General features: G+C 38.3%; 1 protein-coding gene across 4 annotated transcripts in view; it reads right to left on the bottom strand.

The window, feature by feature from the left end:
* Meis1 (Meis homeobox 1) overlaps window positions 1–21,151 on the bottom strand; it is a 140,308-nt gene that overhangs the window by 17,124 nt on the left and 102,033 nt on the right. For all 4 annotated transcript variants that reach the window (XM_027388072.2, XM_027388074.2, XM_035452884.1 and 1 more), the window contains one exon: window positions 8,279–8,355. In XM_027388072.2, the coding sequence (XP_027243873.1) occupies window positions 8,279–8,355 (77 nt within the window). The remainder of the gene's footprint in view (window positions 1–8,278; window positions 8,356–21,151) is intronic.

Genomic DNA, 21,151 nt, shown 5'->3' with positions numbered 1-21,151 from the left:
TGAGGGTAAGAAACAAAGAGTGTCTTTAAGGCTATCAAACATATCAAGTGTTTTTGTTATTTATTTGCCAGTATGGAGGGGTGACTGACATGAAAGAGTTCATTACTTCCCAAACCAGTAGGCCAGCTTGAAAACTTTGTAAAAATGCAAATAAAATGGAGAAAAACATTTTCAGTGATCCTGGTGGCATTGAATGGAGAACCCCATATTTGTCAAAAATCACAGACACCCATTCTACGTGTTTGTGTTTTTATTTTTAAATGTTGTGCTTTCCTTCTAAAAAAAGTTTTTAATATAAATGAAGATAGTCCTAAATATCTATACAAAGAGCTGTGGTGTCCACACATAGGTGTAAGGACAGACCAGATTCCAGACATTTGTCCTTAAAAATAGCCCTTCCACTGAGCGCCTGGCTCCCCTTCCACTTTTGAGAAAACTTTGATTTAACAAAGAGGCAACATTTGCTCCATTTTTCAGTATTTCAGGCTGACTTTTTAACCACTCAAACATGCTATTTGTTTTCTGTAGGCAGAGCCCTGAAGCAAGGCAGTGATGTAAGTGAGGGAGAGAGGGTCTCAGCCAGCTCAGGGCTGGGTGCTTAATGCTTAATCACCCAACACCAGGCTCAGCAACTGTTGACACAAAATAGGTGGAGATCAGGCCCGTGCAAGCAGAAAATACCAGGAAGGCAAACTATATGTAAACACACTCAAGACAGATTTGACAAGAATAGGCCTAAGCCTGACTTGCTGGGGAACCACTAACGTGCAAAGCTCCACTACCCCTCATAGCTAAATCTGTTTCCCCTTGCAAAGTTCCTGTGAGATAATAAAGAATAACATTTAAAAACTTGAATACATTTACAGAAGACAGCCAAGACATTCGTCCCCTTGATTCACACAGTGTGAGTTTCAAATCTGCTCCTACATGCAGGATTTATGTAATGTAATATGGTTCTTCCACATACACCTGGAGTGGAGCCAAATGAAGGAGGGGGAAAACAGTATGCATACACAACCACAATTCAAAAAGTTATTTCTCCTGACCTACAAAACTCATTCGAAAAAGCAAATGGGTAGTGCTTAAACAATCTTTTAATCTCTAACTGACACCTGACAACCCATTACTTATAGATTATTAATGCACCCACTAAAAAGTTTGTCATGTACAAAATTGCCAGAGAAAAAGATTGAATGCCTGAGGAAAAAACAAATTTTGCTGTACAATAACTTCAGAAATTTCAAGGCTATTATCTGTCGTGCCCTTCACAGTCTCATAGCACACTGCTAAAAACAACTGATTTATCTTTATTATGAATCCTCAAATGACAGCACACATGTTTTTCATGTCTTGCAATAATGTTTAATTTCATCTAGTCTTTATTTTACAGTGTTTGATTTGCTTATTTAAGATGAGAGAAAGTAGCAACTTTTTAATTAATTTTCTGTGTATCTCTTTATCACAGTCCTCTCCCCCTCCAACCCTGCAGTAGAGCTATGATTAGATCGGCTTCACAATGCTTACCTGGTTTCTTAATACACTCTACACAGTCTAGAAAACAGAGCTGTCAGGGGCTAGAGTTCTTACTAACCAGCTTTATGTGTCTACTTTAAAGTACAGGAAGCTGCTACCTGTGGAAATGAAATGACCTAAGTTAAGGGCACACATCTCACTAGTCAGAAATCAGGGGCATGATTAAACATTTGATGCAGTATCAGTTCTTTGATATTCTTTCCTCTTACTTCATGACTTGCCCTGTGTAAGCGTTGTATTCTCATACGGCTCGTCTGTCACCTGTGGAGACAAGCCCTTTTACCTTAGCTATCATGCTTCATAGAACCCACTTCCCATGACGAGTTTTTGATGCCTTGCTTCCAATGCTCTGCTCTAACACACAGGAGTCAGTGCACAGCACTCACTCTGGGGGCCCTCACCACCCATTTCTCTGTTTGACTACATGCCTGTACATCACAAGCCTCTACAGAAGGAAAAACATCACAAACAGAATGAAAACAACAAACCTGGCCTAATGGGGTCTTGCAACATGTACAGCTGACCCATGCACAATGTTCAAAGTCCATCCCCAAGCCATTCCTTTCCTTCGTTGAAAGGAATCACAAACATCCAGACACACTGTGCTCACAGTGAATAGGTCACTCAACTCTGAGCCTCACTCGATGACCTTATATGTCTGCAAACTCTTCCTCAGCCAGAAGCCTGAGCTTCTGATGTGTTGTCCTAATAATCCTGATGCTACCTGCTGCCTGGGAGGAGAAGCAGCAGTTACAAGACACAGGGTTCGTTCTGGTTTCCATGACAGAAAGAGTCGAAGTTCCATCCACCAAGGTGAAGCAATGCCTACCCCTTCTTAAGGAGTGTCGGTCTTCAACAGTGTTAAGGATATGACTTTATACAGTGAGGGAAAGCTCTGAGAAAGCCAGCGATGTGAAACTTTTGCAAACTATACCAAACAGTCAGAGCAGAAGTCCTTTTCTAACAGAATTGTTTGCAGGATTTTTTTTTAAAATCTGCAGACAAAAGCAGTGCCTCTGTTGAACTCCTAAAACTCTGACATGGCAGTACCTGGAGGTTTCTAAACTCACAGGCCTTTGCCCTCAGAGCTATTTGCTCAGCTTTCCTTTCTAATAATTCCCTGACTCTCTGGCATCTCACCAGCCCTGTCTCTGTCAATATGCAAGCTAAACATTTTTGACTGATTTCAATATTTTCTTATGACCAACTAGACAGTATTTTATCTACTGAGTATTTTACTATTGCTCTAATCTAAGCTGAGAGTAAGTATCTGTAAAGGTAATATTATTAGAATTGACACTCAAGGTGAAAAGTATAGCAATTAACTGAGGCTGAAAGACCAACACACAGTGAAATGTTCTTGAGAGTTAGTCTGTTTCCATTTCTCCTTTTTAAAAAAACACTGCACCTGTTACTCCATTGATCAATTAGGCAGTCCACTTTAAATGTAGGTTACTATGCAATTCTCAGAGGGGAAAGTGGAAGCATCCATGTAATAAAACGACTGTGTTGTGAAGTTGCTTCATCCTTAGGTGACTTCCAGACAGGGAAAAAAAATCACTGTACAGTTGCACTTTCATTTTGCCCTTGAGTAGCAAACAAATGACCCCAGAGCCTTTCCCACTAAACACTATTATGAGTTTTTGTTTTGTTTTGTTTTCCTTTTTCTTTCCTTTTTACATCTGCTTTTTCCTTGTCTTTGTGTCATGCCTCTGCTTAGCTTTATTGACAAAACAATCTGTGCCTAATGTTTAAACAACATCTGTAAAATGTATTATTAAATTACATCAGAAGAAAAGCAGAACAATTCTATGGGACCCACTGACCCTTATTGATTTTTAGATCCCAGAAGCTGGAAGGATAATTTGTGAATGTTTTAACATTTACATCTAAACATGTCTCTATATTTATAGAATCTCTGATTACTTATAAAAGTATTTTCTACATTACTACTATAATTCAGAAATAAACTTGACCTTTAACTGTTGAATCTATTATAGTAAAGATCAGATTTTCTAAAAATAAGTTATATTTTTACCTGCCTATAGCAAAAGAATCTAGCTCCCTGGCCTCTATGGGTAACAAATGGAAGGTAATGCCTGACCACTTGGCAGTTTTAAGGGAAATAGATGAAGGGCCTGGGAAGATCCAGTATGAATTCTAAATCTAAAATCTATCAAGGACACTAGTTCTGATATCTTATCAGATGTCAGGGTGCTGTCTGGAATTTTATACACCCAATTGATAAACAGGGGTTTCCTCTCTATCCACATGCCAGATTTCATATATACTATATATTTTGCACAAAATAAAACACAAAGAGATAATCATTTGACATCAGGCCTTTCTAGGAGAGTATGTGCATGAAAAGTAGTAAGCCAAGAAACTAGAACATTTACTCCATGCACTTTGGGCTAAAACACTGCTGAGACAGGAATTGTCTGGGGTTTCTAGCCAGAACTGTACATCAGCTTTTGTTACAGGGAATTCCCTGGTCTGTAGCACACCCTAAAATACATAAATGAGGTTTTATTTGACCATCTTCCACTCACACTTTCAATGTATAAAAGATGATCTACTAAAGATAAAAAGAACCAAATATTGGCTTTGAGTTTATGTATATATGTACATATTTATGTATGTGTATATTTTTTTAAACATCTGACTAGATAGTAGAGAGTCAGGGGTAGATAAAAAACAAGTTGTTTACACTTAGGAAATTCTCAAACAATAAGTAAAAACACATTTGATAAAAGACTTGAATACTGAAATTATATTTTGTGTGTGTCTGTAAAACAGCCCTGGCTATCCTGGAACTCACTCTGCAGACCGGGCTGACCTCAAACTCATAGAGATCCACCTGCCTCTGCCTTCCAAGTGTTGGGATTAAAGATGTACACTACCACCACCTGACTCTGCAATGGCATTTTAAAGCTCTGCCTAAATATTTAAATAAGTAAAGACCTGAAGAGCCATCTACTGCCAAAACTTAAAATATTTCTACCTCAAATGAAAAAAAAATGTTCAGCACATTGACATTGTTCTCAGAAGTATTTGTCACAACAACAATGAGAAAAACAAAGACAGAAAGTTCTCAAATATTAATTTTATCAGTTCTCAATGAGATTATATAATGAAGGAGCAAACAGGTAGGCTACACAAGCATGTGGAGCAGGCTGTATCTCACAATTGATGACACTCTGAGTCTAAACTTCTCACAGCATTGAGGTACCCAGACAATTAGTCATAGCATTTTTGACTTGAAAAAGCCATGCAATATCTCCTTAAATCAAATAATGTATTCAAAATATTTTTAATATTTTAATGTTCTGGACTATTTGAATAATTGCCTCAGATTTCAACAAAACATGTCAGCATAGATTTAGTGTACAGCCTCTCGTGTGATAAATATCTCATTCCATCCCAGGGTTCTAATGCCAGCCATGTTAAGATCCCTATTCTCTATTTTGATTCTGAGCAGTAGAATAAATATGAATATTTGCAATTACATGTTTATCTCTGTTTTCTCTCCATCAAATCCATCTTATTGTTTTTACAGTGAGGTTCTTCCACTTCCTCATTCCCCATCTATTTTAGTTTGCGTCACCTGACATGTAGCATATCCTTTATGTCAACAAAAAGACACAAAACAGGTTTAGTGGTGGTGTGAAGGAGCAGTGCCCCAAAGTCCCTGACGAATTTTCTAGGTGATGCCTCACTGAAGCTGCACCAGCAAAGGTTCCTATGACAAGGTAGCAACAAGACATGAGTTTATAGCTTTTACTTAACATATTGTGCATTTCAATACATTATTTTGCTGCCAATAATTATGACTGATCTACACCCAACCTGCCCTTCAGCATTTTCTGAAACATCTCCGGCAGTGACTCATAGCATATACAAAAATTTACATGTGTGTTAACAAGTTTTAAGAAATCCAAGAAGAAGGACAGAATTTTTTTAAAGTTTTAACTAAATGAAGTGAAAAGGGAGTCTTAAGACATTAATGATTTTTTTTTTTTGAATTAGGATTTCTAGAAGAAAATAACCTCATAGGCTACTGTTCTAAAGAATGAAAGTATTTATTTTCAGGCTCTCAAAAAAGTTTCATGTGTTTTTATTACAGTGAAGTAAAAGGAAAACACACTCTACTTTCTCTGCCTTTTAGTCTTCAAATAGGTCACGCGGTTTAATTCTATGACACCTTTAGTTTTTAAAAGGTAGCATCATTATTTGCATACTATTTTCTACCTAAAGTCTAAAGAAATATATCTATTCCCAACTTTTTGTATGTTTGTTTTGTTGTTTTTTGTTTGGCTTGGTTTGGTTTGGTTTTTTTTAAGACAAGCTTTCTTGGTGCAGCCCTGGCTGTCCTGGAACTCACTTTGTAGGCCAGGCTGGCCTTGAACTCAGAGATCTGCCTTCTTCTGCCTTTTGAATGCTGGGATTAAAGGAGAGAGCACTGCACTATTCCCAGCTTCTTAAAAAGACAAGGTTTGGAAAATGTTTTGAAACTTCAATCAATACATAAATGCCATTACTCATCACACTTAAAGAAAACAACCCATCTAGGATATTCTAGGTTACTTTAGAGACATTCTCTCCAGGAAAGTTGTCAATGAGGTCAGAGGAATTGACAAATGCAAAACAATTGAACTGCAGGGAAGAACTATTTCCACACTCAGAAAGGACAGGGCAAAAGGAGAGCCACACACTCTGTCCCATATGAAAAGGTGATTTTGAAGTTACCTATCTGCAAAGTTGAGTTTCAGCCTTAAGTCTGCACATACTTTGAAAACTGTTTCATAGCTTTCTAATCCCTAGTCTCCCTTCTCTTCCCTAAAACTACAAAAGTGAAGATGTAAAACTGAGGTCATTGACTAAGGAAGACCTTCAGCTCCCTGGTAAGATCTTGTACAGAGAATCTAGGGAATGATGGTTTCTATACATTGCCTGAAACCACAGAAGGACCTTTTGCCCCTGCGTTCACAGGAAACATCCCATCAGACATGTTTTACACAGCAGAATGTGTTGAATTTATTTGGTAACTATGTTTACGAATAGAGTTTGCTAGCAACATTGAGGACGAAGAGAGATGGCATGTATGATAGTCAGCTTTTTAGTGCTTCTTAATTTGAGCTCAGCCTGCCACTCCTTTACATCTACTAAAGAACATTTCCCAAGGAGATGCCCCATTTCAACAGCTTCCATGGCATTATGACTGCTTCACCATCACTTGAAGTCCCAAAACATGATTGTGGGTGCACACTTAAAACTCATGGAATTAGTAAGAACTTCTGAAAGACCAACTTCACACAGGCAGTATTGACAGTCTTGAAGATGTCAAGACAATAGCAAATAAAAATAGGCAAACAGCAAAGCCTCTGAGGCAACAGAACTTAACATATTTAGATACAATAAGAGTTCTGTGGGTTCCCTATCCACTAAGAAGGCTGCAAAAATTGATCTCTGAAGGCTGTGGTAAGGTCATAGAAATTGATAACCCTTACAAGCAAAGCTCATGTGAGTCTGTCTGTGTCTTGCAGATAGTGCACTTTGTATATTAATCCTCCAAAGGCAAATATAGCATAAGTAGCTTGTTATCGCTAAAACACTGAGTTGAAGAATACATGGGATTATATTGACAGAAATTACATTTTCTGTAATGGGGTTTAATATATCTGAAATATCTCCCAAAGGCTCGAGGCTCTCTAACAGTGAAGGGTCTGTTAATGTAAGTACAATGGACATCAAGAACAAATTTATTCACCAAAATGGATTAGGCTATGTAATCAGAGATCCTATAATATTAATCTTTGACACCTATTGAACAGAAAGAAATACTTATGCCTACAAAAAAAAAAACTGTCATTCTCCAGTTTTGTCTTTTCTCCAACCAGGTTTTGATGCTTTCTGGGTTTTATTTCAAAAAAGATAAGATTTCTTCACTATAAACACTGGTCTAAAAATATTAGGCCGATTAATTAGATATCATTAGTTTTAGAGGAGACAGGATTTCAATACCCTTCAAATATGACAGTAGGCCTGACTGATTATCTTAACATGGCTTTTAGCACAGTCACAAAGGGCAATAAATCACACTTTCTCAGAGCCTCGGTGCTATGTTGCTGGACATTTAGTCGGAATATTATTGTTCAGCACTCAGTGCATCACCTCAGTTTTATACCAGATGAGGAATGTACACTTTACTTAGAAATAGCATTGAATAGCCCTCAACTACATCAGGTTGTAAAGACCTTCAGAGAAGAAAACAACTATCCCCTCTTTGGTATTTGAGTGTGAAGAGAACACCAGGTGCCCTTCAAATGGATAACCCTAACAAAAGCTAACTGAACTAGTTTCTCAGTGAATTTAAGACATCTGTGTAGCAATGGTAGATTTTTCTTCTTTTACAGAAAATAGTATGGTACCAACTCTATCAATTATCCTAAAGAGAAAAGCCAAAGACAGTGATAAAGATTTCAGAACCAGGGTGAGTATCCACCAAACACACTTGTCCTGTGCATAAAACCTATTGATTCATAAAGAAGGTGGAAGGCAACACATTCTATTTTCCACATTAGAAAGCACTCCTCCACATTAGTCCAGTTTATTTCCACTTTTGCATCAGCAAGCCACTAGGGAAAGCAGCAGCAACTGGGTGTGGCTTCTTCATGCAATACATTAACTACAAGCTGCCAGAGGGGGGAACAGACAGTGTGTAAACTCTAGCCAAATTACTCACCAATTGTTCACTTGAAGGATGGTGAGGCCTGTGTCTTGTGCCAACTGCTTTTTCTGTTCTTCAGAAGGGTAAGGGTGCTGAAAGAGATCAAAAAAGGTATGTGTACAGCAGGCGATATTTATACCATTTTGTCAATAACGTGTCTAGTGAAGTCTATAATTAAAGGCAAAAATGCTGAGGTGTGTCACTCTTATTAATGGAATACTACATCATCTAATTAATGGCAGTAAAAGACAAGCCAATTACAAAGATTAGTGAAGTGTATAAATTTCTATTTAGGATACTTGCAGAACCTTGATACTGAATTTACCCTTTAACAAGTTTACTTGTTGCAAGGCTAGAAAGTTTACTGTGGTCTTCACTGTGTTTTATCAGATTGTTGTCTCTGTCTCTGTCTCTGTCTCTCTCTGTCTCTCTCCATATATATATTTAATATACTCTGGAGATAGGAGAGAGTGTGGAGACCCAGCCCCAGGCTCCTATAGCTGTGCCTTCCCTTTGGCACCTTTCTCTCCATGATGGACTGTAGCCCCTCAAAATGTGAGCCAAAACAAATCCTTTCCCCAGGAGTTGCTTTTGCCATGCTTTGTTGTTGTTGTTTTTCTTTTGTTTCTTTTATTTATTATTATTTTTTGCTCACAGTGGTAAGAAAAGCAACCAGTACAGCTTGTTTCCACATCTGAAAGTCAACATATGCTCGGATTCTATGTAAAGGCCAACAAAAAGTCAAAGGCCGTATGTTACATACTAAGAACAAACCCAGCTCTGTTTACCATGAAGAAGAGAATACAAAAAGTATTAATCGCATAATTAAATAATGAAATGAATTGGGAATTCTACTGAAATTTGTTTGTGGAAACATTTTCTGTTCAGTTGGCAAGTGTATCTAAGCTGAATCATACATTTCTAAAGTATAGGAGAGCACCTGGGGGTGTGGTTTCCACCTATGGAGACACTGGCTAGTGTGAAAGTCTGTTTTCCTATAAATTCCCCAAGATAAAGTTGTCCTGACAGTCAGTCCTCTATTTTTAATCCCATTATGAATGAGAGAAGGTACTATCAATATTCAATTTAACTGTGTGTATCATGGAAACTAAATTCTGGTCTATTGGATGACAATTAACATAGCTTTTAATCTCATTAATAATGTCCAGTCAGATGTTTAAGAAATCGTTAATGACCACATCAGTGTTTTTACATGTAACTTTAAATACATCCTAGGTCTATAACATGGGATATGCTTGTGGAGAGTGGGGATATAGTGGTTTTTCCCATAAGCATTGTCTTTGATTGCCACTTAATCAATAAATACACAATTAGAATGAGGCTTTGCTTTTGTAGAGTATAGTGCCTTTCTCTAAAGAGCTTCAGGTGTATTTCAGGCAGGATGTAATTAGTCCCATTAGATCCTTCTGAATAACATGAATGGAACCAGCATCCTCTTGTTTTGTAGGTGAGAAAGCCAGTCAGGGGAAAGGATAGCCAATAGTGATAGTTCCTTCTTCTCTCCCAGAATCTAAGTCTTCAAAAAACTCCACACTGCTTACATAATCTACAGAGCCAGCCATCAGCTCTGCCTGTTCAGAGCCATTGAGGTCTCACCTGGTGCTTCTTCTCAGCCACACTGTTCTCATTTCTAACTCTTCCAACACACTAAGGTTCTCCCCACTTCACTTCACCAATGTCACTGTCAGAGTCCAGCTCAAGGTCAGGTGTACACACACACACACACACACACACACACACACACACACACACACACACATATGCACACACAGACACATGCACACATGCATGTACATAGACACACACACACACACAGACACATGAACACATGCATGTACACACACACACACACACACACACACATGCACACATGCATGTACATAGACACACACACACACACACACACACACACACACACACACACACACACACACCATACTCCACCAGACCACATGCATACACAACTCATCTCACATCAACCCTCCCCTCACTCCCTGATGGCAAGTGCCATTCTCTGAAGCCCTTTTTCTGTTTCCTTGCTGGGGTGTCTTCTCACCCAAGTACCAGTTTGAAATGCATTGCTTTACTGTTCATCATCTTTAAAGTCCAGGTAAGTATGTAATGGGAAATTAGCAATAGTTTGAACAAAAAGAATAAGTAAGCTTAGATACTATCTATTCGGATTCAACACCAAAACAGATAATGAAGTGTCTTTCAAAGCCCAGAGAAAGTGTAGCCACCCACACCGGTATTTTCTTTGCTTCAATCCTAAAAGTGGTGTTGACTCATGTATTCAAGCCATAATGAACTAGGACCACACACAACATAAAACCAGGTCTCAGGACCAGTACAGAACTAAACACTACCCAATACCCTACGTTTAAAACTTAATTCCTATTGTATAAAAGCATGCCACACAATTCTCATCAAATGAATCTCTTTTCTTACGAATAGAACACTGAATTAGAATTTTATATATATAGTAGTTCTGTGTCTATACTAGTTGAAAAATTGTATATACTATAAATGACTCTATTAGAGCATATAAATTATGCTGCACTCACTAATTATAAGACTTTGAACATGAACAACTTTTATAACCCTCAATTTTGTTATGTGAGTCCTAGGATCCATTGAAGTTCAAGGCTTCTCTCACTAGCAGCTCTAAACAGTAGTGCCCAATAAGAATTACAAACTAGATTCTGAAATGTGCAATTTTCTTTAAAAAAAAAACCTTGCCTTAATTTTGTGTGTGTGCATTCATGCACATGTGTGTGTGCACCTGTGTGTGTGTGTGTGTGTGTGTGTGTGTGTGTGTGTGTGTGTAGATCCATGCCACTATATACATGTAGAGGTCAGAAAACAACTTGCAGAATTGGTTCTCTTTTTGTACCAAGTGGTATCCAGAGATTGAACTCATGTTGTCAGGAGCTCTTACCATCTAATCAGCCCCAAATACTCAATTTTTAATACCTAGTTGTTGATGGTATTTGCACATAAAGTTATAAGCAGGGACACATGGGCATTCTGGTCTATAACATTTTCCATAATACTATTTACTTACAGTTTTCCAGGTTCTAAGAAAGTTTCTTTCAATTATTTTTCAGTAGAATTAATAAATATGTCTCTCTTCACTCTTCAGCAGAACTGAGTTACAGCATCTTTTGCCTTGTCTTGTTGGCTGCCTTAATGTTAGGACCCAAACTAGATGGAAAAATTAGTATTTGTGCCATTCATCTTAAGCTACTTTGAAAATTGAGAATTGTCACAGCAATTTCCCTGTCCTGTGTTTTTCAAGAGTATTTTTGCATGCTTGTTTGTGAGCAAGCTTTACATACACACTTATAAGACAAATGGAATTCACATTTTATTTATGCAAATGGTGTCAGAAAAATTCTCCTTGGGTCATTAAAATTACCTGAATCATTACAGCTCCAAAGAGCTGCAATGCAGCCCTCCAAATTCCACAGCAAGTATCAGTTGTTTCTTCACATCGTGTAGTTTCTGATTTCATAATTTAAATATCACAAAATGAGAAAGGTCTAGGTTTTTTTCTTCTCCTCTGTCACTTTTCATGTGATCTGATTTTAAGTAATTGGAACAAACTGTGTCTAATTTCATGCAGCATAATTGCTAGGCAGCCCCAAGCTATAGAGACCCAGCACTCTGTCTCCATTAAGCAATTTTCAGCTCTTTGGGATGTATTTTTTATGTAGATATGAATGAGCCTGGATAAAATTAAATGTCACAATAATTTGGACATTATTAATAAGAGATATACATGCCAACCAGTAGGCATTATATGTGTATGTACTAAGTTGAATGTGTAGATAGACAGATAGATAGACAGACAGATAGATGTAGATATAGATACATGTTAAATTGAATATTCTAGGGTATCACACCCAGGACCATGTATACACTGGGATATCTGCAAATTTCTTGTCTATGGTAGAAGAGCCATATGTTTTTCTTTATTTTCCTGGTTCTTGGCCTTGGTATTCCACAAACTCTAAATTCCCTTTTTAAAAGACCTATAATTGCCAAAACCACATGAAAACTATGACTCTATGTAGCTGGCACCTACTCAGCCAAAAATTCACAGAAAAGCCAGGCGTTGGTGGCTCATGCCTTTAATCCCAACACTTGAGAGGCAGAAGCAGGCAGATCTCTGAGTTCGAGGCCAGCCTGGTCTACAGAGCGAGTGCCAGGGTAGGCTCCAAAGCTAACAGAGAAACCCTGTCTAAAAAAACAAAACAAAACAAAAAAATCACAGAAAAATAGACTTCTAAATATAAGCCCTGGTAGTTTAAATATCTCAAATTGTATGAGTCTTGATTACCTAGGCTGTTTGTAGATAGTAAGGTCATGTCTTTGTAGAGGTAGAAAAATGGCCTGGCCAAAACAACAACAAATGAACAAACAGGCAAGATGTCTGTAAAAGCACTCACAGTCCTATTGTGTTTGCCCACAGGATGAGTGAAGACACTCAATAGGCAAAGGCAGAAGCCATTCTGTAAGAGATCAAGGATTCCTGAAAGGTGCCATTTTAGGGAGAAAGGTGGAAATTCATTCCAAACCCATTGCAACTAAAGGCTTCCATTTCTTTTTGGTATTTCTCTGAGCACCTATCCTTTACTGCATCTAAATGACAAGAACACTGGTTGAGGACAGATCAGTGGGTTCTTGTGAAAGAAGGACTTATTGCACTGGCCTGATACACCAATCAACTTAATCACTTTGGGATATCAAAGTAAATTTGACCACCATCCAACAGACAGTGAGGGAGACCTTGCTGTTGCTGTGTACATTAGCCTTGTGCCATTATCTTTTAAAAGCTTAATTATTTGCAAACAATTGATCAAGATGGGAATTTGAGAAAGGATATGCAAGGGCCACTGGGAGACCTGCAAAGCATTAAGAGAGCAAACGAAATTACCTCTAGATCCTACAATAAGAATTAACGATTGCAAAGGGAGAGCTAGGCGGTGTGGTAGCTGCAAGGGCTCTGTCTGGAGTGCTTCCCATTTGATCTGCATTAACACCTCAGGACTGAGTGAAAGCCATAAAACAGTGATTATGTATGGGCCAATCTGACCCTCCCTTCCTGCATTCAACCTGCACACATGCATCAGTCTAGTTTCACTGGGGAGAGCAGAGATGCTGGACTCAAAGGGGAAACCAGTCACTTATGAAGAATGGAACCCAGCAATGGGGAAAAAGCCACAAAATGACCATCATCAATTCCATAATCAGCAGCCTGACTTCCAAACCATTTGCCGCTCTTCATGTATTGCTAGACACACAGAATGACTTCTAATAGTGACATAGTATACAGCAATTGTCTTACAACTTTATCAAAGCACAAAATGATCCCCAGTGTAGTCCTGTATAACTGTAATAAAGAATATCTGATGAAAAAAGAAAAGAAAAGAAAAACCCTAAAAATAGCTTGTATTAAAGTTTAGTCTGAACTGTCATTTTTACTAGCCAAAAGGAATAGAAGATGACAGAAAGAAAATGGCAACTCTCTAAAGAAAATTCATCTTAGCGCAATTCTACTTTTATTTATTAAGGTTGGCATGGGAGAACCTCCCACAGTGATGGCAGTTATCTGGTATTTACGAGTTTACAATGCTTTGGGAGAGAATTTATTTATTTAAACAATCAAGCACCCTTTTCAGATGAGCATCAATGGGAAGAGACAGAAACTTCACAGTACACACAGATGGAAAATGTCCAGCCTTATATCGTAACAACATCCTGGACCAAATGGGCTTCTTTCATCAAAATGTCCACCCCTGGCTGCAAATGTGGATGCCAAGACAGTGATGAACTTTATCTTATCTGCCCTGGAAACCAAGTTTCAATAATGTCCCCTCCCTCATCTCCTTGCCCACTCAAACAGCACATTGTAATGGCAGCAGAAAATCTGAAAATAATCCTCTACAGGGCTCTCCGGTGAGATAATGGAAGGCTACACTGCCCCTTCTCAAGCCTCAGATTAGTAATTTCTTGTGACACACAGTGCCTCTATATGGAAACTGCAAAACAGCTATAACAAAGCAATTGAGGTAGAAGCAATTTTCAAGCAAAATGTTACACACTATACTTTAAAAGGTATGGGAATGGGTACTAGAGGGGCCGATCTAACACGAGGAATTATGGCAACTGTCCAATATCAGCCTTATCAAGGCAATGTTCTGTGGCTTGGCTGAATATGTTGGAAGAACAATTTCAGAACTTCTTTTATCCTTTTTCCTCCAGCCTTGTGCCTCCTCCACAGCTAAGTTTAATGCATTAATATAAGTTGACCTTGAGCTAAACTCTGGTATGTGATAGAGAGATACTCCCTTTTAAGAACAGGGGGGAACTACCATATGGCTTTTAACCATTAGATCTCTGCATTCTGTTCAAACTTGTGAGTTTTCCCTTTTTGCCACTAAGGAACTAGGAGATCCAAATTAAATACCCAGCTATGTGTTTGAGCTCTAAGAAGGTAAGCAGAAATTTGGTAACCAAGTAAAACTATATCTGGTTAACCTGATTTTTTTTTGCCTATAAAAATTTCTTTCACTGTAAATAAAATTGCAGTCATTTTCCCCTTATGCATTGACTATGAATAGCTTACACTGTGACAATTACATTGATCTAGGATACTTTTTTCCTTTAAAAAAATCCATAATGCTTCCCTATTGTCTTTCAGCTTTATGAATTAGTTTTACTGTTTCAGTGAATGCTTTTTTTGTCTTCTGACTGCACATTATCAAAGAGACACTTTGTGCCTGGCATTTACATTACAAAAGCAGTGCCCCGTGCAGTTGAGGAGCCTAAGCTGAATGCATAGTAGTTGCATCCTGCATCCTCACACAGACTGGACTCAAAAGAGAAGGAAGCAGTGCTAGTGCCGGCTAAGAAGCCAAAAAATATCTGGAGCATCATCAGTGACGTTGTAAAATTTTGACCTGTTTTCTTAATGCTCTGTCAACATCTCGAGTTTGCCCTGCCCACTTGTCCATACTAAATGTGCTGTTTATTGTCAGGTACTGACTTTTCTAAAAGTTAGTTGAATCACGCTTCTGACAACCTCTCTGGACATCTTGTCCATCATACAGGGCTATAGTAAATGACCAGTGGAAGTGTGTGAATAGGAAAGTCACCTAAGAGAATCTGTGGCCTTGATCTTATCACTTGAGAATGACAGAAGTAGGGGGAAAGGTGAAATGTTGGAGAGTATTTCCCCAAAATATTTATGTCTTGCATTAATGTGAGCGTATTTTTAATGCCTAGGAAAACAGCTTCATTGCCAGTTATGAGGTCAATATTAAGTGTTTTGCCTGCTTTGCTTAACTGATCTTTTAATTTCTTCAAAATATGAATTAAATGTAAAATAAAATACTGAAAGAAGACATGTGTTATTGGATTGGGATAACATTAGCCCTTGTCCTATTGTTTTTTCTTACAGTCATGACAGTCTAGCATAATGGTGTTTTCAATCCATTCTTCAATAGCTATGCTACAGAAAGCACTTTGAGTGCATGAAGAAAAGATAAAATGTAGAACTCTAAATTAGCAATGACTTATATACCTTCCTAGAAGTCTTAACATTAATGAAAAGTGCTAACATTATTTTGAATGGCTATGATTAATTATCACCCCCTGAATGTTGATTATCTCAGTAGGCAATTATGGAAACAGAAGGAAAGCAAACAGATCATAGGAGGAGCTTGGGAGGTAGGGTGAACTAGGAAGAGAATGCATGTTTCACTTTTGACCAAATCATTCCAACTAGCACCTGATTCTCTTGTGCAGTCTTCAAGGCCCCCACAAGCAGGAGCTATGATCAGCTACTCTTCAGGTCAGAATGTTGAAGCTTGGCCAGGACACAGACCTAGTCCACCCAAGGGTTCCCACCATCTATGCTGGTACATAGGTCTGTCCTGAGTTTCTCCCACTAGGTTTCATTCCCGGTGACATTTTTTTTTCCATTTCCCCCATTCCCTTCTATAACCAATAAATATATTACAAGGGAGAAAGTTACTCATTATAATGCGCAGTGAGAAGACAGCCACTATTTCTTCCCATACCATTCCCTCTCCAATATCCACCCCATACCTGTCCCAGTTTTCTCCAGAAGCAAGTATTTGGACAAGGTTGAAGTGTGAGACTTAGCTCACCAGGACTTTGCCGACACTCTGTCTTGAGCATCCAGCCATAGCAACTTTATTAACTTTATTTAATAAGTAGTAAGCATAGCATGTATTGGAAGGTGGGGATGTCCCAGGCAATGTTGAAAATACTTCATATATGTATTTGTACAAGGAGGTACAATAATTATACTCATTTTCTAGATAAGAAAATAAGTGCAGAAGGATAAATCATTCTCATATTGACACAGCTGGTAAGTAGTAATGCTTGGATTTGAAACTCAGTAACATCTAGTAGCAAAGATTAGCTTCCACCCCACTTTTCTTTAATACAATGAATGGGACAGTCCTGCTCATCCCTAATGAGTTAACCACAGGTGTATATGCTGGTGGCTACTCATATATAAAGAAACTATTATTCTAATATGAATATGTGTCTTTTGTTTCTACAACCCAGACCTGTTAATAGAACTAAACATCAATCTTATTATAAGATTAAAAAAAGTTAATACAATAATCACTACATCCATCATTTTATTGGTGCTTGTAGCATTGCTTATATATGCAGGAATGATGCTAGGTTATATGAGAGGACATGCTTAAGATTCTATAATCAAATGCTTGCTAATCTATCCAACCACATTCAGATATGTCTTAAATTCTCCACTTTGAAATAAACGTGTGTGTGTGTGTGTGTGTGTGTGTGTGTGTGTGTGTGTGTGTGTGTGTTTCCAATTACTTCCATTTCTTACATGACACTTAATCAAATATAAGTTAAATTACATTCAAATTCCCTTCAAATAAATAAAACACTGGTAAAAACAGATCAATGTAATTCCCATTCATAATGCAACTAGCCAAGTTCTGTGCCCAATAAGTAGTTGGTATATGAACGAATGAGAGTTATTGAAGTTAGCAACACCCCTGGAATGCCTTAACTGGCTTTTTGTTGTGGGTTTGTTTGTTTTTTTGTTTGTTTGTTTTGTGAAATTTTTTTGTTTGGTTTTGGGTTTTTTTTTTTTTTTTGGTTTTTGTTTTTGGACAGGTTTTACTATGTAGCTCAGGCTCTCCTCGAATTCACTATGTAGACCAAGATAGCCTTGAACTCACAGAGATCCACCTGCCTCTGCCTCCTAAGTTCTGGGATTAAAGACATGCACCACTATGCTGCTACATACCTGGCTTTTATTAGTAGATTCCTACAGATAAATGTCAAGAAACCAGATGTCCCACTTTAACAAGTATTCATCTTCCTTGCTCAACTCTATCACTTCCAAAACTATAAGTTTTGATCACTTTAACTTCCTATTTCTATAAGCCCTATTCATGGATAATACTTACAGGCATAGAACCTATTTTTTTAAAGTGGAGTTTGGATTTATCAGCTACATGTTTAGATCATTTCCCCCTTACACTCACAGCCACTCTAAGTTGTTGGTGGGTTTGTTTATTGCAAACCTGGGAAGTATGTCCTCCCTCCAAAGTGGTGAAATTCAAGTTCTCAAACCTAAGCAGTGCTCAGAGCAGTACAGAACAGAAGAAAAGACAGAAGAAGCGCTCTCCACTAAGCCTCTTCCAAGAGCTGCACTTTAACAAACTCACAAAGCAACAGCATAATGCACTGAGCCATTTTTCCAGAAGAAAGTTCATGACTGATTTATACAATATACTGTAATAAACTAAGACCCTTTTCACACTATCTTCGCTGATCTCTGCTATTTCCGAGAGCATGCCCACTAAAAGGGACCCATCATCAGCTTGAAGAACACTTTCCACTTTAGAAATCAAAGCAAAAGGGTTCTGAAACTGTAAGAGAAAAGTCAAGGAGGATGAAATACTACTGGACCGTTCTGGAATGAGTTCCCATTATTGTCTGTATCGATGCTCCTATCCAGCGTTAAATAGTCAGGAAAAAAAAAAGAACACCTCCTTGTGTAAAGAATAAAGTATAGGGGCAAAACAGTACATTTGGCAAGGAGGTTTCTGGAGAAAGGCAGAGATGGGGAGAAAGCAATGGAGAATTCGTGCTGTTCCCAATATGACTCAAGACCCCTGGAACTGGCGCTCATTCTCTAGTGCTAATTTTCCCACTTAAATTACAGTGATGGTGTAGCCTCATCTCATTAGAGATCATTGTCCCCAGTAGACAGTTGTGTTTATGGGGGACTCTGGCTGTTCCACACCTGCTGATCAGGTTGCTATGTGATCAAGGCTGCATACAAACAGCAGACTTGAGCTTGCTGGACTGCAACTGATGAGCCCAGGCTAATTCAGGGGTGATTATGTAGTTTACTGGACCACTAAACCTCTTTAAGCTTGTAATTACTGCCTATTTGAGTAAAGAACATTCAAAAGCAATTCACTGCATCATGCCTGCCCCAGCTGGAAGCAGGCTGCCAGCAGTCTGTGGGGACATTAAAATCTACAGGGACGTGGATTGAAGCCCAGCTAGCAGATACTGTGAGGCAGACCTCAGAGCCAAGTGTGCGCACATTTTCTCTCACCTCTCCTGACCAAGCTTACCATTAAAGGTGCAATGAAAACTAGAGAACATCCATAAAGATGACAAATAATGGAAGAGAGTGGTGCAAACTACATTTTAATGATCATCCCTCTTTGTAAAGCTAAAATTAAAAAAAAAAAAAACTTTTCCTAATGAGAGTCTTAGTGTATGTATGTGTGTATGTGAAAGAGACAGATTGAAAGAGAGAGAGAAAGAGAAAGAGAGTAAACATGGCTGAGGTTTGCTGTGTGCTTACTAAGAGTTACATCCAAAGCATATCAACTTGAAGGGGAGTGCCCTCTCTTCACCTCCCCCCCCACCGTAAAACTGGAATGCTTGGAGGTGCAGACATTGTCTACCTACTTGGCCATGTTTATCACCTTCAGTGGGAAATGGTTGTTTAGCCAGTGAACTGACTTTTCCTAAAATCACATGTGTAGAATTTTTGCAGTTAATGAATTAAAATGCCCAAATGAAAGGTATTTCCAAGGGCCAGGAAAGATTTACAGGAAAAAAATCAGTATTTACCAATGTTCTCATTTTCTTTCACTGTCCCCTTAACAACTGAGTTCTTTTGTGTAACAAAGTGTACAACATGCTTTGCACTGCTGTGGTATAATTATAACTTGTCTCTAAGTAACAAAAAAAGACTGGAACTTAATGAGGGGGGATTAAGTTAATTTCTTTTTTAGCTAACAGTTTCCTGTCTCTTAAAATAAAGACCTTGGTGAGTAAAATGTTCGAGGGGGGAAAATTAGGCTTTTCATTTCACTGAAATCTCTGCTTTGGAATACAGATACTAAAATATTAAATGATGTTTATTCTTTAAAAGTCTGTAAATTTGTATTAAATAAAGCCACAGAAATTTCTCCCTGACTGCTACATCTCAACTCCACAGATCCAGGGGGCTTCATAGTTATCTAGACATTGCTGCCATTAATATTCATTAGATGGGGCTGCCTGAATTTTTATAAGCTGTGAGAGAGGCGAAAGAAACAATCAGAATTCTTTAACACACGACATTATCAATTCAACATATGCCAGGCGGTACAGCATGCAGACCCTAAGTCCAGATTCAAACACAGCTTACCTTAGCTAAACCAAGTCTCATGGAAACCTTCCCCCTTACCTAGTGTGGCCTGAGCTATTAAATTATCTTCATTCTCTGCAACATACAGGTCAGCTTTTCATTTTAGAAGCTATTTGCCACCATACTCTGCTTAACAGCAAAACCCTTACCTTGCAACCAAACTAAAGAGACTTTTCCCTTAAGAAAAACAAGCAAGCCAACATATTGTCTAAAAACTTTGTTTTGGCACCAGGATCACCTTCCTCCTTCTGAATTTTCTTTCAAAAGCTCTTAGTGATGGTCATTCACCATCTGTCTCCACAGGTTACAGAAGAGACGACAAATTCCTACTATTATTTCTCAGCTTTTGCGTTTTTTGTTACTGGACTGGAAAAGACTGCGGCAGAGGTAGCTTATTTTTACAAAGTTATCACAGATTGCCTGTGGAATGTCTTAGATGGGTGGAACAAAGTGTTGGACTGGCCATCAACAAGATGATCAAAGAAGTTGGCAAAAGCAATGATAGGTAAATTAATTTAAAGGCCACTTCTGGTCCCCTTTTAAAACTATAACGTGTTGTTGAGTGGACAAAAGGGTAAAACTATATGGCACACTGAGGCTCCCAATGCACCATGACGAATAAAGAGGTATTGGAGAGGTGGCAAAGAGGAGACACAAAGAGGGTTTTATTTGGTTTTTTTTTGTTTTGTTTTTTGTGGGGGAGTTGCTTTGCTTTATTCTTGTTTTTGTTTGTTTGCTTACTTGCTTTGTTGTTTTGTTTTGATTTTTAAAATTTTTATGGGGGGCACTGCAGGGGTGAGGAGAGGATATGGGGGGACTGGGAGGTAAGCAGAATTGGGTGCTTGATGTGAAACTCCCAAAGAATCAATAAAGAAGTTAAACCTTCAAATAAAATTATAACGCTTTGGCTTTGAGTTATGTGATTCCTATACTTACATAATACTGTGCAGTTGTGAATTTTCTTATATTTTATCAGTCTGAATCTCACAGTTACCTAGTGAATACAGAAAGTCACATCGTGTTACACTCACTGTTCAAGAGTAAAAACAAAACTCACAGGGAGCACAGGGCTGGCATGCAGGGCCTGTGGCTGAAGTGTGTCTCCTAGGCCCCAGGCCTCTTCTGGC

This window comes from Cricetulus griseus (assembly GCF_003668045.3).
Source record: "Cricetulus griseus strain 17A/GY chromosome 1 unlocalized genomic scaffold, alternate assembly CriGri-PICRH-1.0 chr1_1, whole genome shotgun sequence".
NCBI classification, from domain to species: Eukaryota; Metazoa; Chordata; class Mammalia; order Rodentia; family Cricetidae; genus Cricetulus; species Cricetulus griseus.
The sequence above is the reverse complement of the archived record's forward strand: the minus strand, read 5'-3'. Positions and strand labels throughout refer to the sequence as shown.